Source organism: Pteronotus mesoamericanus, unplaced genomic scaffold (genome assembly GCF_021234165.1).
Source record: "Pteronotus mesoamericanus isolate MK-2021 breed Mesoamerican mustached bat unplaced genomic scaffold, CSHL_Meso_final contig_50, whole genome shotgun sequence".
In the NCBI taxonomy this organism is placed as follows: Eukaryota; Metazoa; Chordata; class Mammalia; order Chiroptera; family Mormoopidae; genus Pteronotus; species Pteronotus mesoamericanus.
In genome coordinates, this window is record NW_026555186.1 from 12,916,930 (window position 1) to 12,933,620 (window position 16,691).

Here is a 16,691-nt window from a genome sequence, read left to right on the forward strand (position 1 = left end):
ACGAACTTCTGTCAGGACTCCGCTGTCAGCATGATGAATGTCCCCTGCTCTCATACTTGGACCCTGTTCATCCCCTCATCCTCATCTCAGTGCCAACTGAGTGATGGCCTTGTGGACGCCATTGGGTGGGAGCTCAAGGACATGATCTGTAAGATGAAAAGCACTCCACTCATGTGAGGTTGGCTGAAGCCCAGATGGTGGTCTGAATGGGGGATGGTGGGCCAAGGTACAGGAAAAAGGGGTGGAGGAGGAGGAGAAGGTAGCGGTGAAGCCAGGTGAGGAGATGTAGCCCTAAGGGGAGAGGTGGTTGAGCTAATTATGTCTGGGCCAGGTACATATATCTGAGACCAGGCACACCTACCTGGGACCAGGCGGACACAAGCCATTGCAGCTTCTTGTACTTGTGGCAGCGCTTAAGCGGACAGGCTTCATGAGTCCTGGGCTTGGGCTCTGTGCTACAGAGGGCATCAGGCAGCAGCTGTGCCCTTGCTGAGGGGTTAGTGCTCTTACAGGCCACGGACCTCTTCTTCCATCCCTTCCCACAGGTTCGTGAGCACTGCACAGGAAGACGAAACATTAGCTCCCAGCAAAATGGCCAGACCTCGCTGGGGGACCCAGGCCACAGATATGGCAAGGCCTGGTGAGAACCCAGCTCTGTGTTCCACACGAGGGGCCCAGCTACTGCCCCCTATAGCAACCCTGCCCAAGTTACCTCTGCCCAGGGCCCAGTGCTCCAGGTCGGTGGACAGCTCTGGGGGTGGCAGGCCTGTCGGCTGGAGGGGACAGGCTGGGGGCACAGGCTGTCTGAGACCAGCTCTGATCTGTAGTGGGCCCGCCGCACACACTGGACCACCCGGCTCTGCGTTCCACCGCCGCACGTTCTGCTGCAGGTACTCCAGTTCCCCACGGACCAACTGGGAGGGGACAAAGAAACCTGCAGTGAGGGAAGATGCGACCTCTCTGGGAGAGGGTGGCAATGTCTGTCCAGGAAGCAGCTGACATTGTTTCCCATCTATAGTCTACATGTGCAGAGTTCTTTTTATTTGTCCCAGAGGTCTCCCTCTGACCCCAGTTGCTTCTCACTTCCTTACTAGCTTTCTTGATTGTCATTCTTCCCCCAGACCTGGCCTTCAGGGTCACCTGTACTTGGAAATAGCTCTGTTTAACACAATTTGTCTACTGTCCTTCTAGATTTTTTTTTAATAGAAAACTTCAAACATATACAAAAATAGAGGCCCTCCATGTCCCATCCACCCAGCTTGGATGGTTATCAACTTATGCTCCACCCCCTATAGCTTTTGAAGCAAATTCCAACCTGTAAATATTTCAGTATGCGTCACTAAAATATAAATATTCTTTGTTTTTAACATAACTACAAAACTATGGCGACATCTAAAAAATTGACAATAATCTTGTAATATCACTGTATATTCAGTGTTCCATTTCCAATTGTCTCATAAATGTCATAGTTTAATTTAATCGGCTTGTTGAATCAGACTCCAAATGAAGCCCCCACTCTGTGAGTGGTTGATGTCAGTCTTCTCTTTTAGTCTATAGATACAGCCTTAAGCTCATTATTTTTTATTCATTTCATTTGTTACAGAAACTAAATCGATCACCTCACTGAGTCTCCATGCTCCTCTGTACTTCCAATAATTAGTGATTGAGTCACAGGGGTGTCCAACTTCTGGCCTGTGGGCCACATGCAGTCCAGGATGGCTATGAATGCAGCCCGACACAACACTGTAAATTTACTTAAAACCTCTTTTTGCTCATCAGTTTTTGTTAGTGTGTGTGTATTTAATGTGTGGCCCAAGACTACTCTTCTTCTTCCAATGTGGCCGAGAGACACATAAAGCTCGGATACCCCTGGTAGAACCTTGATCTGGTTGAGGTTCAATATTTTTTTGTATGATGACTTCAAAAGTGATAACTCCAGTAGGTGGCTCATAATGTCTGGTCATCTTTCCTTCAATTTGTTAGCAGTTGTGGGAGCTCAAAACTGTTATCTCTCAAAGCAACCATTCCTGGTTATAAAAGTCTTCCTTTTCAACATGTATGTTGGCAAGTGACCAAGGTGTGATGGAGTTAGGTCCAGGCTCAGTCCACTGGCACCACTGGTGGGTTCCGGATGTGTTGCTGGCTGGCTTTGTACAAGTCCACATGCAGGAGGGCTGACAGCACCCATGTGGGGGACACTGAGTCAGGAGAGAGCCAGGGGTCCGTGGTGCAGGAACAAGGATGCGTTTAGCTGGAAGGTCCTGGGCTCCCTTCAGGAGACAACCATTTGGACTCTAAGATGACTTGATAATTTTCACTTATATCTGTCTCCCTGTTCTGGATGTTTAAGCAAAAACTGAACATTCTGTGGAAAACTTTGGGGTCCCAGAGCCTCCACTTTGGCTGTGGAAAAAGAGCAGTGAAGGGAAAGGAGAAGACACAGTCTTCTTTCTTCAGACGGTGCAGCATGACCACTGCATCCGGGAGCACGGATCGCCAGCATTGCCTCCCCAGCATGTCATCATGAGTCATCACGGGGCATCAGGGACAGCAGAAGCCAGGGAGGTAGCATGCAAGGCTCTTCCCTAAGTCTGTGAATAGTGTTCAGGAGTTTGCGGGGAGAACAGAGAAGCGTTTTGTCTTCTGTTCCTCAGAATTTCTGAGTATGAACTAATGTAACAGGGATTTTCTCCTGAGCCTTGAGGTAAAATGGAGAATTTGTGACCATGACCCATTCACCCTTGGGCTTCATGGCCCTGCATCCTCTCTGCCTGACCCAGAACCCCAGTAGCCACACTTGGGCTGAGAAGCCAAAGCAGCAATGAAATGTTTGGTCAGAGAAATGTGTACCATCCGGGGAAGATTTTGTGAGGACTGAAGTGTGAGAACCCAAGTTATATGGAGAAAGCCATCCAGAGAAAGACAGAAACTACCCAGAGATAACCACCGTACTAGGTCCCACACATTTGCTTGAGGTGTTCTCCCTCCCTCTCTCTCTCCCTCTCCCTCTCTTTCTACACACACACACAATTTTGAGGACAGACAGTATATGCGAACTTCAAATCCAGCAATTTGACAATCCAGCGTCTAGGACAACATTTTTCTTATACTGGAAAACCTTTGTAAACATCTTTTCAAACTCTCTAATTTCACAGTATGGACCAAGGTATATGCATAGCCAAGTAAGGAAACAGGCAAAAAGGATTGGGCTCCATGCCCCAGGATGGCCACGACCATCCTGAGGCTGGACCAGCTTCAGGTGGGCTGTTCTGCTAAGATTTCTGACCAAAATGAGCAGTGCCATTCCTCAAGTTCTCAAATGGGTCTAATTTTTAGAACCAATTTCAGACTCCTGTGAGAGTTCTCAGGATAAGTCAGTGGTGGCAGGAGAGGGGAGGTGATGACGTTTCCTGGATGGGAAACGAAAGTGACGTCAGCCCAGCACTGTGGGCAGCCCGGCCGTGCCCCTTGTGCCCCGAGGCTGCGCCGCGCCATGATAGCTTTACTTTCATTTGCAGAAGCCTTGAACTACTTTATACCAAGGTTTCTCCTGAAACAACTCTATTATGCATCTAAGAAAATTACAAAAAAAAAAAAAAAAAGAGGGAGAGAGAGAGAGAAAACAACCCTGTAATACAGTTTTATTTACATAAAAAACAATGTTGGGCTTATAGGAATTGTTCCATCTCAAGTATGGAAATGCTTCCATTTTTCAGAGTCCACAAAATTACTGTCTTTTATTTCATGTTAAACCATGTAAATTATGCCTCCTTATTATGAAACTTGGGTTTTCAGCCCCTTGGCTGTGATGTTTCTGCCTTTGGAGCCTCTCGGTTGCTTCCTATTGCTTTCACGTTTTCTCCCATTTCTTGCATTTGCTCTCTCAGCCCTGCAGCCTTATAAATTATAATTGGTGTGTCCACACGGGGGTTGCAAAGATGTCTTGGCTGCACTCAGGCTTTTCACACCCTCTCATTAGGTCTTCTGTCTCCACCACCTTAAAGCTGTTCCAGTTGGGTTGATCCATTCTCTGCCCTTCTGTTAACTGCCCATCATTAAGAAATCCTCCGAAACAAAGATCATTCTCATGGCATCTGGAGACCCCAATTGCCTGTCTTCTTTTGCAGACAGAGCTCTGGGGAAATGTCTTAATTGCAGCTCATGACTGAGTCAAGATCCACACAAGCTTCCATGCTTTCTGAGGGTCCAGAAAGCAGAAGTGATGTATGTTCAGGAACGAACCAGGGGCCACACTTGTTCTGTTTGGTCTGATTTTCCTGTCTGCCACCTGGCACAAAGCAGGCAGCTGGAATTAGCCAAATCAGGAAGACTCAGCCATCCAGCCATCACCTGTGCTTCCCCGGCCCCGGGCTGACCCCCAGGGCCGCACCCCGGGGCACACCTTCAAGGAGGGCTGTCAGGGCTGCTGGGAGAGCTGCTGACCTTCACGGCTGTCACTCGACATTTTAGGCACAGTTTCCTGGCACCATTTGTTCAAGATTCAGTACCACTATTTGTCAACAGTCATTAGTTGTTTCTAAATAAAATAACGTTCCCCTCCATATTGAAAAAAATAACATTTTGGTTTTGGTTATTTAAAGTTTCCTTTGGAAAATGCAAATTTCCAAGAGTGTTTGGCTTCTGGAAAATACCTTGTGGGGAAACACCACCCAGGCAGCCACATGCTGGGTCAGAGGCCTCCCCACTCCGTGTGGACCAGCGCCTGCTGCTGACGGCTGAGCCCCACCCCGCACCATCTGGGGGCTGTCACAGACTTAGCTTCAGTGAGTCACTCAGGGAACAAATACTGCTAACTTCATTTTAGAATTCAGTTTCAGTTTTTTTTTTTTCCTGCTTATTCTCTTTGAATTTTCAAGATGACATCTGTTGTTCTATTTTTACAAATAACTTGATCTTCTAGGAAGTGTTTCGTAACTCAATTAACACATGAAATAATGACGGGGCAGGACCCGTGTCCCAGTATGACCCTACAAGGAGACATGATAAATATCAGGTACACAGAGCTGGATTCTGTTCAGGAGAGGTGCGTGCTGGACACAGTGAATGACGGCATGAAAATTTAACTTTGAGCACATGTGCCTCCTCCACATCAGCAGGCTTGTGCACAAGTGACTGTCCCATGTCAGTATATTTGTCACAACTTTCAAGTAGGCTGTTCTTATCAAATTATCCACTTTCATATTCCTAAATGATCTTTTAAGACCTCCATGACTGTAAGCATGGATACTCCTATGCTGAGCTATCGGTGGCCCATAGTGGGAGTGGCTTCTTCTGTGTCTGATGGGCCCCAGGTTTGTGTGATTTTTAAAGAGATAAACCTTTTCTTCAAGGTGACACTACAGTACCTTCACATGAGAAAGTAATTTGAGATCTACTACACTTTTCTTCTGCATGAAATGTTGTAAAGATAACAATGCATATCCAGCAATAAACAGATGCTAGTTTGAAATTTCTGCCTTTTCCATTGGGAAACAGTGAGTTAACTTAAAAGAGAGTCAGCAGAATTGTGAACTGAAAACACAACAGTGGAGGTCAAAGAACATGGGAGGACGAGGAAGGGAGGAACTCGTTTCCTGAGTCCACCTGACAGATGGTCACAGGCCCTTAGCCTGCCTTCTTTACCTACTGATTTGGAATGTGTTATTGGTCTGTGTCAAAGGACATTTCATCTGTGTCAAATGGTGCCAGCTATACTCCAGGCAAGTTTAGAGGCAGAAGTTCAGCTCTGCCAATGATCTTGGTAACCAAATGTTAAGTGAATGGTGTCGGTATAGCCAGAGTTATTGGATAGTCACATGGTTCTACTTGCTAGAGCAATACTCTTTATCTCCAAACCCATCTAAAGTTCACTAGTAAGCACATTAGAACTGACAGTGGGTCCTGACCACTCATCCCTCCACCATGGCCTGTTTGCAGGATGTTCTGGATGCTGTCTGGGCAAACCAGGGCCCTCCCACTGTCGACTGGATGCATCGTTTTAGGGTCAATGCTGGAGACTGGCCCTGATTTACTCCTCAGAACTGAGAATCCATTACTGACCACTGGTTGGCAAGAACAGGGGCAGACTTCAGAAACCCCAAGACCTGGATGGGGATTGCAGGCCTTTGTCATCAGCACTTGGAAGCTCTGCCTTGACAGCTACTTCATTTGTTCAGTCTCAAAAGTTAAACCACTTTGTGGACTTGTGAGACTGACAGAGAGGTTTATAATGAGCCAGACACAGGCACAGAGTTGTTTTCATCTCTAAATGCAGCATTTCTTCTCTGAATCACACCAAGTCAAATTGAAAGACATCAAAAGCTCCCCCCAAAGGAAGCACAGTGGGTGTTAATTTTATGGACTGTGAGAAACCAGAGGTATGTGAATTTTTATTGTTCAGGGGCCAACATGCTATTTTTACCAGGTTTTTTTTTTTGTCTCACTATCCTGTCATCAGATGTTATCTTAGGAAGAATCAGTAAGATCTACAGAACTTTCATTTACAAGGGGAGACAGAGAAAACAAAATTATGAGGGACACAGAGACCAAAGAATCTGACCTTACTGTTCAAAACAGCCTCAACAATTCCCTGTTTCAGCAAAAATCTTTCTGAAGGTTTTTCTTTCTGTAGACCACTGAGGGTGTTTGCATCCCATTAACTCAAATGACAGACTTCAGCTCATAAAAGGTAAAAGGAAAATCATTAGATTCAAATGCTAATGAAGTTCTGCTTCTTTGTGAGTTTGCTCTTCTATCCAGTTTCCACACAACACTGGAGAAAAGAAAACTGATTGTTAGAGTTGGAATGAACTTCAGAAATGATGGACTTTACAGGCCATATCTCATGTTTGAGCAACTGAGTCCCAGGAAGAAATGGCAGTCCCAGAGGTAGTAAAAGATGCAAATAGGAGGAAGGGTCAGGAGTACCCCCCGCACAGTGCCACTGCCAGGGTCCACACTACTCTACTCAAAAGAATGAGCATCTTTTCCATCATCAGATTCCAGCATGGGGAGGACAACTCCCTCTTGCTCCTTTTGCATACACATTCAACACTGAACCATGGAATTGACTGCCTATATTGCAAACACCTTTGCTATGGAAAACAAGACCCTGGAGTGGTAACTACATATAGTGACAAATTAGCGATCTAGACCACATTGGAACTGATATTGAGTACTGAGTGAATAGGAGGTACCTTCCTCCACTTGATCAGATTTAACATCCCAAATTTTCATGCTCAAGGGTAGAACAGAAGGGCTTAGAGGACCCCATTTTGTTTGCCTGTGGCCCAGACGATGCTAAGACAGTGTTTCCCAAGCCATAGCTGGCTGGTAGGACTCTCACATACCTATGTGTTTCTCATCGTTCCTTCTTTCCACAGGAATCACAAATTTGGATTTGGGGTCAAGATTCTTAATGTTTACAAAGCCCTCCCTTCTCCAGCCTGATGATTAGGATAACAAGCAGGATTGGGAACATGACTCTTAAGAAATGCCTCATCCTGCTCTTCAGGACAGTCCCAGACATGGGGCCCCACAGATGAGCCCTGTCTTCCCTTCCTCCCTTGTAGTAGAGTTGTACTGATATTATTACTATTATTCTTAAAAAAAAAAAATAATTAATTAATTAATACAGGAAAAGAGGGAGAAAGAGAGGGAGAGAAATATCGATGTGAGAGAGAAACGTCAATTAGTTGTCTTTAGCACATACCTCGAGGCAGGAGATGGAACCTGCAAGCCAGGAATGTGCCCTAACCAAGAACTGAACCAGTGACCTTTTGACTTATGGGATGACATTCAACCAACAGAGCCACACAGGCCACGGCTATACTGATATTATTTGTTTAACTAATATGAGAACTAGGATGTTCAATAAAACTTGGGGTGGGAAGCCCAGTGAATAGGTTCTTCTGGAGGAAGGCATATTGAAGGCAATAGCTTCATTCCTTGACACTGATAAGTCAGACAAGCCTACCCAGGTGGACCAGTGACCTGGTTCAATTCAGCCCTCCTAATTTTTAAGACTGCTCTGAACCAGCTTCTGGACCCATCAGAGGCTGAGTTTCAGGGGGGTGCAAAGTCATGTAAGCTCAGACTCCTTCCCAAAGAAAGATTAACCCAGAACCAAAGTGGCTGATGAGCTAGGATGGGGCAGAGCTGCTTCTTTGTATACTGACTGGTTCTACCTTGGAATGAAGACCTCTAAAAAGTAAAGGTAACTATGCCCAATATTGACACTCACTTTTCTAAGCCTCCCAAACCACCTAACTTGAGAGCTGGGGAGATATTCCTAAGGACAGCTCTATGGTGCAAGGTCTTTGTAAACTTGTATTTTGCTTGGACACAGAAGTTGTGATAATGGATGAATTCATAAATGATGATATCATCTGGGTTACAATGATCCCTCTGATACCACCCCTGCCACCCAAGCAGACAGGAGGTTTTCCACTGGGCAGGGCCAAATAACTTCCTACATGAGACTCCTTGGTTTTCTGCCCTCAGGAGGTCAAACCAATGGGACACTCTCTTGGATCGTTTCTGTCCTTTTGGCCTTCTATATCTGATCTGCTTTTCTCTGGACACGAGACATGCCTCTCCTGCCTGCCTCTAGTCCATTTCCCACCACAGGAGTATCTCTGTTGCTTACTCATCTGAAATGATGACACATCAGACTTATTAGGCCTCTCCATTTTCTCGATGAAGCAACGCAGCCACTGCCCACACCATGCTGAGCACCATATGAAGGCCAGCTTTGCCCATGGTTGATGACATCCTTTTGCTGCCACCCACTGACAAGCGGGAGTACATGGAACCAGCTGAGTCTGCAGGCTAATCTGCTTCTGCCAGCTGAGTTTGTTATTGGAATTATGTAATATAATTATATTTGGTATAGCCTGCTGAAATGCAAGCATAAAAAAAATAAGAAGCTTGTTTCCATGAAAACAAAGTTGGATCTTTGAAATGACTCAATAAAGACTAGTCATTAAATGAAATTACTCTTAGCTTAGGTGTGGCTGAGACCAAAGTTAAATATAGAAAAAAATGAAAAACTACAAATAATTTTATCCTTTAATAAATAATGAATGAATGGGACTAGTTTCCCTCTTCTTTAAAGAAACTCAAACTGGACATCATAAATATTGGGCATATTTTATGCGAATAATTCACTTAGATTTTTATTAATCAGATCCCTCTTCAATATATGTTCTGTCCATAACTAAAAAACTAACAAATGAAGGCACACTTATGTGTTTTAAATGAAAATAAAGATCTAAAGTGTGTGTGTTTTAAAATGCTTTTTTCCCCTTAATCTACTTTTTTCATCAGTGTGTGGAATGAGAGTTTCTCTTCCACCTGGTGAGAACCTCCAAGTTTTCCCCATTGAACCCTCCACCTGTGTGACCCCATTCACAGAGCATGTCCCTCTCACACGTGACGGGAACATGGAACCGACAGTCCCCATCTCCACCCTCGTGCCGTGTGCCCATTTAGGGAGTGTAACGCTCCAGGCTTCCTTTTCCCTGACCATCCTACATTTCACCAAATCGCAGATTCTACTTCCTGATTCTCCAACAAAGCTGCATTATCCTGTACATATGTGTCATGCGGGTCTGTGACGGTTTCTCCTATGCATTTATTTCACTGGGACATGTTACCCAGATATTTGCTTCAACATTACATATTTCTGTAAAGGTATTTTTAAGAAGTGGTTAACATTTAAATCAGGAAACTTTGAGTAAAGCAGATTGCCCTCCATAACATGGGCCTTATCCAATCAATTGCAGACCTTAATAGAAAAAGACTGACCTTTCCCAGAAGAAGAAGGAATTCTGCCAGCCAATGGTCATTGAATGTGAACTACAGAATCAACTCTTCCTTGAATCTCCAGCCTGTTGACTCATCCACAGATTTTGGAGGCTGCCCATAATGCTTATACATTCTGATAGTTGGCTAGGAAATTATACACTTTAAGTAAAAACTAACCCTATAAACATAAACTTGCACATTACATAGATTTTAATGATTACTTATCTAATTTACTTTTTTTTAATTTAGAAAAACTTTCCTGTATTGAAGACATGCCAACTTCCTAATAAAGAAAAGATAAAACATGTTACCCAAATTGCTGAGAAGATGAGTATATTAAGCAATTCATCATGTAATTCACTCTAAAAGATGCTTAATGTGAATGATAGAAAGGCTGTAGACCTAAAACAGGTTCAGGTTTTCTGAACTGTTTGGAATATATTGCTGCAACAACATTAACACTCTTGTTTTGCCCTGAAAAGGGTGAAAGATAACAGAGAAAATGTTTTCTATTAAGACACTCACTTTACTGGGAAAGTGTCCTAGTCTAGCCCAGGAGTTGTCAAACACTTTACTAAAGAGCTGGATAGTGAATGTTTTAGGCTGGTGGGCCGCGTGTTCTCTGCTGCAGCCACTCAGCTTTGCCATAGCAGAGAGAAAGCAGCCAGAGACAATGCGGAAACCAATGGGTATTCCCGTGTTCCAATAAAACCTTATTTTCAGAATCACCGATAGGCTAAAGTTTGCCAATCCCAGATTTCACCAGCTCCATTTACGAATAATAAGATTAAACACATCTGCAGAAACCAGGAAGCAATGGCATGTGTGCAGCAGACAGTGTGCCTTTACAAGGTAGGCACGTTGGAGTTTTAGGACTATTATGAGTGCAGCCAAAGCAGATTATTAAGAAGAGAAGAACAAACTACCCCATTGTCAGAGACAGATGTTAAAAATAAAACAACAGCAACAAAGACAGCAAGACCCACATGTTAAATCTTGAAGTTCTAACAGAATCTTCGTAAATCTTAAAAAAGAGACAGAATGAGATCTGCAGAAGATGACTTCAAATACTGCAGCCCAGCGGAAAGGAACCAGCACATCACAGGGAGAGTGCAAACTCAATGAAACAAAAGCCAAACTGCAGCTCTAAGTTTTTGAGAGCTATGAACTTATTTAATTCTTCCCACAAACCAATGAATGAGGTGGATACTATTCTTTGTTTCACTTCAGCGAGGACAAGAGTGAAATGCAGAAAGTTCACCTAAATGGTACGGGCTGGGATTTGCGCCCAGTGAGTCCAGCTCTGGGGCCTGGGCTTTCATTGCTGATTTTGGGTCCGTTTTCCAGGCACACGTGGTACCTGTTTTGTGCCCTGTATTCTTCTAAGTGCTTGCATTGATTAACCCATTCAAACACATGAACCCACTTAACAACCCCAGGGGCAGGTACTATTAGAATTCTCATTTTACTAATGGGAAACTGAGGCCCAGTGGAGGTGAGAGCCTTCGCAGCAGGCACTCTGGTTCTTGATGGTCAAGGTCACATAGCTGGTAAGTGGCAGGGCCAGGGAGAAAACTCACTCTGCTGTGCGCTACTCAATGAAGTAAGGCTTCTGCAAAGCTAGCTTTTTAGCTGGAGAAAAATCTAATGTGTAGTAGTTACCTAATATTGCTTAGCTCTAAGATGCCGTAGAAAATAAGTACATATATTTAGGAATTTTGTGGGCGTTACATATCTTAATTGGTTAAGAGCAAATTTTGTTATTCATATCTACTGCATATGCACATAAGTGTAGAATTTATTAATATAGGTAAAAGTTGTGTGTCTCTAATTTATGGCTAAATATCCACACAGAGTAGTTTTTTGAAAAGTCTTTAATGATTCAGTTTTGAATCAGTGTCAAAATACTTAGTGAGAACCATGCTCTTTCCAAACGATTTTCCCTTAGTCATCATGAAGTCCAGAGTTTCTATAACATCTGAAATATCTTTTCTTGCCTCCCAAGAGAGCCTATTAGTAGTGCTCTAGGGAAAGCCTATGTGTCTAACATAAATTTAAACATTTCTCAACTGAAGTTCGTTTTTCTTTTTAAAATAAATGACCTTCTCACAGGACATGGTTGAATAAGCATCTCTCAAGGTGCAAAGTTTAATTTAAGTCATGGAAGATTCACTGACCACTGTGTTCCAATGCACTTTCTTTGGACCCTCATCCGTTTGGAAAGGAATGTCAATTTCCTCTTCTATTACAGAAGTTGAACTCTCCTCACCATGGCTTCCTTTTATGAGAAGAATTTTAAAATGATGGCATTGCTCCTCCTACAGTTTCAGACTTTTCTGGCATTTCCCTTTAGGGTTTCTTGGATGTTCTTCTTAGATTAATACTTTGAAATGAGCTCCTCCAGACTTATGAGTCCGTTTTCTAAGAATGCTTTCCAGGTGGCCTTGTCCAGTGAATCTGGACAGTTTGAGTCCAGACTGCAGCCCCTCAGTTCCTGAAGCTCATGCACTCAATCAGTGGGGAGTACTACCTGGGTTTGGGCCAAGTGGGATTGGCCACTTAGGGCTATCGGTGGAAGGTTTATACAGCAGGGTTACTAGGAATTGCCGTAAATTCAATTGGTTTTAAGAGGGAAATCAAAGAAACAGATTGAATCCATGTTTTACGGAGATCAGATGTGCAAGCAAATTGATACCATGGAGGGAGTCAATGTCAGTATTCTGCCCAGAGTTTCAGTCTCATTCTTTGCTGCCAAGTAATAAATAGAAACAGTAAGAACATCGCGGTCATGCAGTTACACCACCCAAGTCCGTGAGCTAGCCACAGCGCTTTCGAGGGGTTAGCACATGAGAACCAAACAAAATTGGTAAGCTCATTTCCTTGCTTTCCCCCCCAAACTCATGAAAACACTAATTACATCTGAATGCTGGGGAACATGAAGCATAAACTTCTGCAGCGGGGTCCAGGCAGAGACACATGAAAATTTACTGTAGTCTCCACAAAAGGATAGCAGAACTTGGTCCTTTACAATGATATCTAAGTTTTGTCTTTTAAGCTGCCAAACAGCTTCCAAACTGAGGTCCAGGTGTGGAAGCACCATGTGCTATAGTGTAGACAATTCTTCTGGCCAATAGATGCCATTAGGCCAGGTGGTTGCCAAAAATATACAGTTAACATTTGATGTTGGGGTCATCTTTCTTGGTGGGGCTGGAACATTCCATTCTCTGTGGGAAGGAGTTCTCACTGTGGCACTTGGAGAAGATTAATCAGAACCAGAAAATGAACACACAGAGTAAGTAGAACAATATTTATATAACCTCCAGCTCCCATCCCTGTGAAAGTACCTTTTACAGCTATATTCATTCTTCTTCAAGACATCCACAGATTAGTTATTTTTAATTTTCTTATTATGTCTTAGGTTCCCATTCATTGAACTTTTTTCCCTAACTGGTGGGTCTTATATATTAGTAAATACTAAAAGGTTCTGACACTTTTTAAAATACTTAATTAAATAATATAGCTAGTTACACATATTTAGTCAGTCAACTAAATAATTAGCTAATGTTGTGCTATTCTTTGGCATCAACTCCCCAATATAAATCAAACTTCAGATATTATATCACCAAACTTATCAGGTGAATCATAAAGTGAATTCCATATTTATCTACTGCTCTTGACAACACTGATGCAGAAAACAAAGAGGGTGTAAAGGGTCATGTGCTATACTGATATCTAATTAATATTATTTGCTGTACTATAATTGGTATAATTTATTACTCTATGTTGCAAAATAGCCTAATGATCCAATGGTATTTACATTATGTATAGAGACATAATAACATTCTTTTATATTTAAATGGTTTGACATGTGCTCAATATTCTTACAATGAGTTGGGACAGAGGGGAAAAAAAAGACCCATATTTAAAGAGCTCATTCTCTAGCTCAGCTGTTTTAAATGACTCAAATTGGGACAGCAGCCAACCAGTGTAACATTTATGATAATTTATGCCAAAGTATCATATGCAGAGCATAAAAACGATGTCTGGTAGTTTAGACAGTACTATAATGTCTTTCTTTAACTGACTTTATGATGTAAGGTCTACATTTGCACAAGTAGCCATGAGAGAATTACATTAGCCTTCACAGACATGGGGAAAAAAAAATCAGTGGGAAGTCCAATTCTTTAAATAAAATAAAAGAGTCTTCTAAAGAAGAACAAGTCAAGGCATTTGAAAATGGTGAGACCAGTGGAGGGCTGAACACAGGCATCCTGTGTATAGCTCACTGTGTTTTACTGTCTAATAGGCATTAGATGATATTGGACAGGCTCTGCAAAATCTCATTGTCATCAAGAAACCAATATATAATCCAAGTCCTGAACAATCTACAGTCAGACAACCTGGGCTGATGAATTCAATCCTAAATCCCTTTAGTCTATTGAGTTCCAATAGTAGTAGTAATGATGGTTAGTATTTAATGAGGTGTTCTACCTGTACAAACTCTTTAATTCTCACAATACATTTATATGGTACTTATGATTATTATACCCATTTCATAGGTGGAAACTGAGGTACATAAATGCAAAGTAATTACACAAGGCTATGCAGGAACACATGGAGGAGCCAGGATTCCAGCGCAGGTGGCCTGGCCTGATGCCTGAGTCCTGGGCCATCTGAGACCCATCACCCAGAGGCTAAATGAGGACATGTCACAGATATGAATCACAATGGCCATTAGGACAGTGTGGCTGACTGCCAATTTTGGAAAAAGCCTTCACAAGCATCCCTTGCTCAAGGCAGGACAACAGAATTGTCTGCAGAGATAAACAATGCTGTTGATGATAAACAGACTAGATTCTAAGTTAATGTCTTTGGTAACCATGGGTAGGCCATTCTTCTATAGCTTTATAGAGGAAGCACATTTCTCTGAAACTTTTTTTTTTTTTGATTTAAAAATTGAGGTAGAGATTTTGGGAAAAATGGTACAAGTGAGGGAGTACAGAGATTCCTTTTCCCAAAGACAAATGGCTGAGAAGCTGTGAACATATCAAAGAATCAAAAAATAAGACTACTCACATAACACATCATCTACATTTGCTCCATAAAGTACTTGGAAAAAGTACACTGCAGGAACAAGGCCAGAAGGAAGGAGACTGGCTCCATTTAGGTCTATGAAAGGATTATATGCAAATGCCCAGGTCAGAGCTGAGCTGGGAAAAAGAAACTGTACCTGGAACCCACTGAAAATTATAGAGCAACCCTCCCTCTACCAAGAGGCACATGTGAAAAAGATATATAGCACCCAAAAGAAAGATGAAGAAAATAATAAAATATTTTGGAATAAAATTTGCTTTATCAAATACAATTTTACAAAATAGATTACACTGGCAGGAAATTTAAGAGAGAGTAAAAATTCCAAGAAGCAAGACATCAAGGTTGAGATAAGATGACAAGATGACATGAAAGGGAGTATGGAGAGAAGCAACAGAAAGATACTCCCAGATATGCAAGGCGCTAGGAGATCATTCTTGAAAAATCTCCTCAAGACATACTCCTGCTGACTGGAAAGAGATTTAAACTATTGAACTCAAGGATGAGAATGCTATTGTAACAAAAGACTGGCAAGGTCGCTGGATCACCTTAAATAGGTAATTACACTTATGCAGCTGTGGTCAAGATTATAACACAGAATTAACATGCTATCATTACTGAAGAAATATAAGTATATAATTTATTGTTATTATATTATTAAAGTAAATTGAAATGAGAAACCTGTAAGCACTTATAATGAAGTTTGGGGCCTAAAATGAAGTGTGAGAAGTAGGGAATTAAAGGAGTTAAAATATGCTTGTTGCGTATTTTGTTCAACAGGGTTTTTTATAGCTTTAATTGTGAGGTGGATAAATCATAAAAGAGTAGCTTAAGAATATTATTTAAAATTGTATAAGTAACCAAGTTAAAATTAGAAATATACTGTATGTCTTCTAAATAACCAGAGGGATAAAAAAAAGAGGAGAAGGGCATCAATCAAAAGTTAGAAAGCCACAGTAGAGACATTTTAAATAACTAAAAATAGCAAGTAAACTTAGATAAAAATAATATAAGACTTATATATTGAAAGATAGCACACAAAATCAGAGACCACTTTACAGAAATGTATGCAAATCATAAAGAAAATGCAATCAAAATAAAGCCATCAGCACATGAAGGAATACATGGTGGGTAACTGGGGTTCATAGTAGGAATTCAAGGATGGTGTGATTAATCGCATATCCCAGGTCTCATACGTCTTAGGCTGCAGAATGAGATGTGCTTTTCTTTTCTTCAGAAAGTTAATGTCATAAATGCTCACTTGTTTGAATGATAGAAATGTGCCCTGGTTCAAGTGTCCAGTGACTTGAGGGGTTGACATGATGTCACTCACATAAACGCACAAAACTTCAGTCCACTTGGCTGCTGTGAAGCCCATGGGCCTGTCTAGACAAGACTGATGTTCTTCATTAAAAGAATATTCACTGAGGTTTTATAGCTCCATAACCTGATGTATAATTTCCTAATACACATGCACACATATGTAAACATATGCACACGCATACACATGAACATACAATGGGGGAATTATCTTCTGGAGGGCAGGTCCCTTGCAGTACAGGCTTCCCCCACTAGGTGAGTGTTCTAGGAACCCATCTGTATCAGTGTACCAGGTGGGGTTGTTACGAGAGGCTGCATTCGGCTTCAGTGAATTTTTTTTGAAGACTCTGTTAATGTGTTTGTCCATTTCATGATGGGTGATGTGTGAGCACACCTGACTACACTGTGCTGAGTGTTCAGCAGTTTATGATCAAAAACAGCATAACCCCCTTGCCCCACCCTCCCCATTCACC

At 42.2% G+C, this 16,691-nt stretch overlaps 1 protein-coding gene across 2 annotated transcripts in view; it reads right to left on the reverse strand.

Annotated features, from left to right (window-relative positions):
• The window catches only part of ADAMTS16 (ADAM metallopeptidase with thrombospondin type 1 motif 16), a 128,062-nt gene that overhangs the window by 9,956 nt on the left and 101,415 nt on the right, over positions 1–16,691 (reverse strand). For both annotated transcript variants that reach the window (XM_054578210.1, XM_054578212.1), the window contains exons 19-20: positions 713–914; positions 362–556 (exon numbers count right to left, since the gene is read on the reverse strand). In XM_054578210.1, the coding sequence (XP_054434185.1) occupies positions 362–556; positions 713–914 (397 nt within the window). The remainder of the gene's footprint in view (positions 1–361; positions 557–712; positions 915–16,691) is intronic.